General features: G+C 50.5%; 1 protein-coding gene across 1 annotated transcript; it reads left to right on the top strand.

Annotated features, from left to right (window-relative positions):
* Nucleotides 1-1,674: 1,674 nt before the first annotated feature.
* Nucleotides 1,675-2,325, top strand: LOC140218912 (uncharacterized). Its single transcript, XM_072288607.1, has one exon. The coding sequence runs from the start codon at nt 1,675-1,677 to the stop codon at nt 2,323-2,325; it is 651 nt and encodes a 216-aa protein (XP_072144708.1).
* The last annotated feature ends 789 nt before the right edge of the window (nt 2,326-3,114 follow it).

Genomic DNA, 3,114 nt, shown 5'->3' with positions numbered 1-3,114 from the left:
ACCTACGTTTGCGTATGTGATACTTTGGCAGATCTCAGTAATGTAATCTGTGCGGCTGCGCAGTTGTGTGGCCTATGGTTTATATATGCATCGACGGCGAAGAAATAAAGAAGTTGTCAGCGCCAGTGCGTGCCCTATCTTCCTTTTGTGGTTCGTCTTAGGTGTTTGGGCTGTGAGTTTAAGTTCAGGATTATGTACCAACTTGGCCCAAATGAAGTTTTACAGGAAGACACTGCAGCAAAGGTAATAAAGAATACTTTTGCGGTAATCTGGATAGTCTAGTAATGATGAATAATCAATGTAGAAGGTTCGTCTTTGTTGAAAAGCAAAAAATCGAGAATTTACAGAAAGACTACTAAAATCGTTACATATATGACCGCATTCAGCGTGATGTCCTGCAGTGAAACTACCGAAGACAGTAGGTTTTACGGGTCGCTACTGTAAACATGGCGGCTAGTTATTGCAGTGCCATGGAATGAAATGACCGGCCTCTGTATCTTTACGGGAAATTCCTGCAAATGTCACGACGTGTTTTACAGCGAAGCTGCTAAGGGCTACTTTCTCAACGCAAAACTATCATTATCAGCACTGGCGTCGTCGCCTACTTCACAGCAGGCTCGTTGGCGCCCCTCGGCACTAGTACCCGAACGCGCTCGTGCACATGCTCCGGCGTTAGTCGTGATTATTAATTAATCAATTATTCAGAAACACAAAGACGCAAACAATTTTACAGCGAAGCTGTTAAGGGATAGTTCCCCCTGGATCGTGCCCATGTGTAGACACAAAACTCCCCATACGTGGGCCGACCCCAAAGTTTGTGCAATGCCGGGACGACCCGCGGCGGAGATGAAGCAGGCGTTAAGCACACCCCATACGTGGGCCGATACCGAAGATAGTGCAATGCCGGGCCGACCCGCGGTGGATGTGCAGTTAATTCACCATTAAGGGGCCCATACACACAGCTTCGCTGGTCATCCTTCTTCGCGGAGTGGAAAGGCACTGTGCTTTTTTGCGTTGCCGTGGAATGAAATTAGAGAGGGCTGTGCATTTTACGAGAAATTAATGTAAATGTGGCAGCGCGTTATTGCAATGTTCTGGAAAGAAATTACTGACGCCTGGACATTCTACAGGAAACAATTGATAGGCGATGCCACCGGGAAACGTCCAGGAAAAACAACGGCACATCTTTTACAGTGTGGTTCACAAGTGGCGTCTGCGCACACAAGTTTGTATGGAAGGCCAGCTGGAAGCCGGAGCCACACATCTGGCAGAAAGCGGCATCATCCCGTCGGTATTCTTGTTGCCATTGGTCGGCGGTTGTGAAGGAGACGTTTCTTACGCCTGGTGGGCAGCTTGAAGAAAGGCGTGCATTCGGATGCGTCTGACCGGTACGGAAAAAAGGTGTCCAGTGTAGTGGAAGGTTTGCGGCTATACAAGATGTAGTGCTATTGAGAACGCGTGATGTATTGTTATCAAGCCCGTATGCTGATGTATAACATGAGCAAGACGGTCCACACGTGTCGCACTCTTGCTTATCACGACCAGTCATGTGACCTTTGCTGTTTCATTATAAAGTCAGTAACACCAAGCAATAAGCGTTGATTCTTTGGTCTGCCACTACTCGCCGGCTACGTTCCGTTATTTCAGTGGCGACGAAGATGGGATAGCTGCACGATGGCAGCCAGGTCACCCGAGTTCGACGATATGACCAGTAGCTGGAGCACTTACCGGGTCCGTTTGGAGGCCTTCTTTGAGGGCCACAGCATCACAGATCCAGGGAAACGTCGTGCGCTTCTGTCGGCACTGAATGACAAGATGGTTTGCGTGCTTCAAGGCCAGTGCCAGTCAGAATCGGTGAACCTCCTGAGCTACGAGGCCGCCGTACAGCACCTGGACAACCACTTCGATCCCCAAGCCAATAAGATAGCAGCGAGCTACGCTTTTTTCATGTGGAAGCAAGCGGGAGGCGAGATGGTACGGGACTGCATCACCGACCTGAGACGTCTTGCAAAGGATTTCAGCTTCGATAAGCTCTTGGACCCCATTTTGCGGGAGCGGATTGTCTGCGGAATCCGTGATGCACAAGTTCCACGACACATGTTGTCGCAAGAGAAGTTGAGCCTGGCGGAGGCAGAAGCTTTTGTTTTAGCAGCGGAAACCGCAGAAAAGAATGTACGGGCAATGCAAGAGAGGAGCTTCAACGACAACGGTGCTGCGAATTTCGTGCAGAAGCTCAGGATGAATCCGCTGAAGTCCAGACGCAGGCATGGATCCATGACCGAGGCTACTCAATGCTGGAGATGTGGCTCGAACCATGTTTCGTAAGTGTGAAGACACAAGAAAGTGGCGTGCAACAAGTGCCGCAGGAAGGGACACCTGGAAAGGATGTGCTCCAGTGGTCGCGCTAACGCCCCAGGAACGTACGTTGTGAAGCAGCTAGACGGCCATGACGTAAGTGGAGAAGAAATGCTCTACGCTTTAGTGGATCACAGCTACAGTAGTGATGAGCCCGCATGGCCATTCGAAAGGGATTTCATCGGGGAAGGATTGAAACTGCGCATGCTGGTGGATAGAGAGTTCACTATCAGTATCATTCCAAGGAGGGTATTCGAGAATCATCGTGAATGGTGGCCGACACCGAAGAAGACTTCACTGCGCCTGACGTGCTTCCTGGGGCCGCTGCCGTTGCTTCACCGAGTGGCCATGAAAGTTCAATGCGGTAACACGCAAGTGGACAGCTCGCTGGTTGTAGTGGATTGCGACAGGCCTCTGTTGTGCGACCGGAACACCATCCAAGCTTTCCGGAATGCTGACATGGCACTACTGGAAGAATTCGCGCCGCAGAACATAAATGTGGTTCAGTGCGATGCACCGACAGCGAAACTTCTGGCTGAATTTTGGGAAAGTTTCGAGGAGCGGTTGTGTTGTTGCAAGGGGCCGCCCGTGAAACTACACAAAAAAGAGCACGCTGTACCACGCTTTCTCAAGGCTCGACCAGTGCCGTACGCGCTTCGGGAAATGGTGTCTGCAAAAAGCGACCGCGAAGTACAGGAAGGAATGCTTTCACAAGTGAGAGTTTCCGAATGGGCTATGGCCGTCGTGCACGTAATGACG

Source organism: Dermacentor andersoni, chromosome 6, assembly GCF_023375885.2.
Source record: "Dermacentor andersoni chromosome 6, qqDerAnde1_hic_scaffold, whole genome shotgun sequence".
NCBI classification, from domain to species: domain Eukaryota; kingdom Metazoa; phylum Arthropoda; class Arachnida; order Ixodida; family Ixodidae; genus Dermacentor; species Dermacentor andersoni.
This window is presented reverse-complemented; position numbering and strand designations above follow the sequence as displayed.

Bases quoted from the DNA above. Each gene is read 5' to 3' on its own strand.
- LOC140218912 (XM_072288607.1), top strand. From the start codon at position 1,675: ATGGCAGCCAGGTCACCCGAGTTCGACGATATGACCAGTAGCTGGAGC.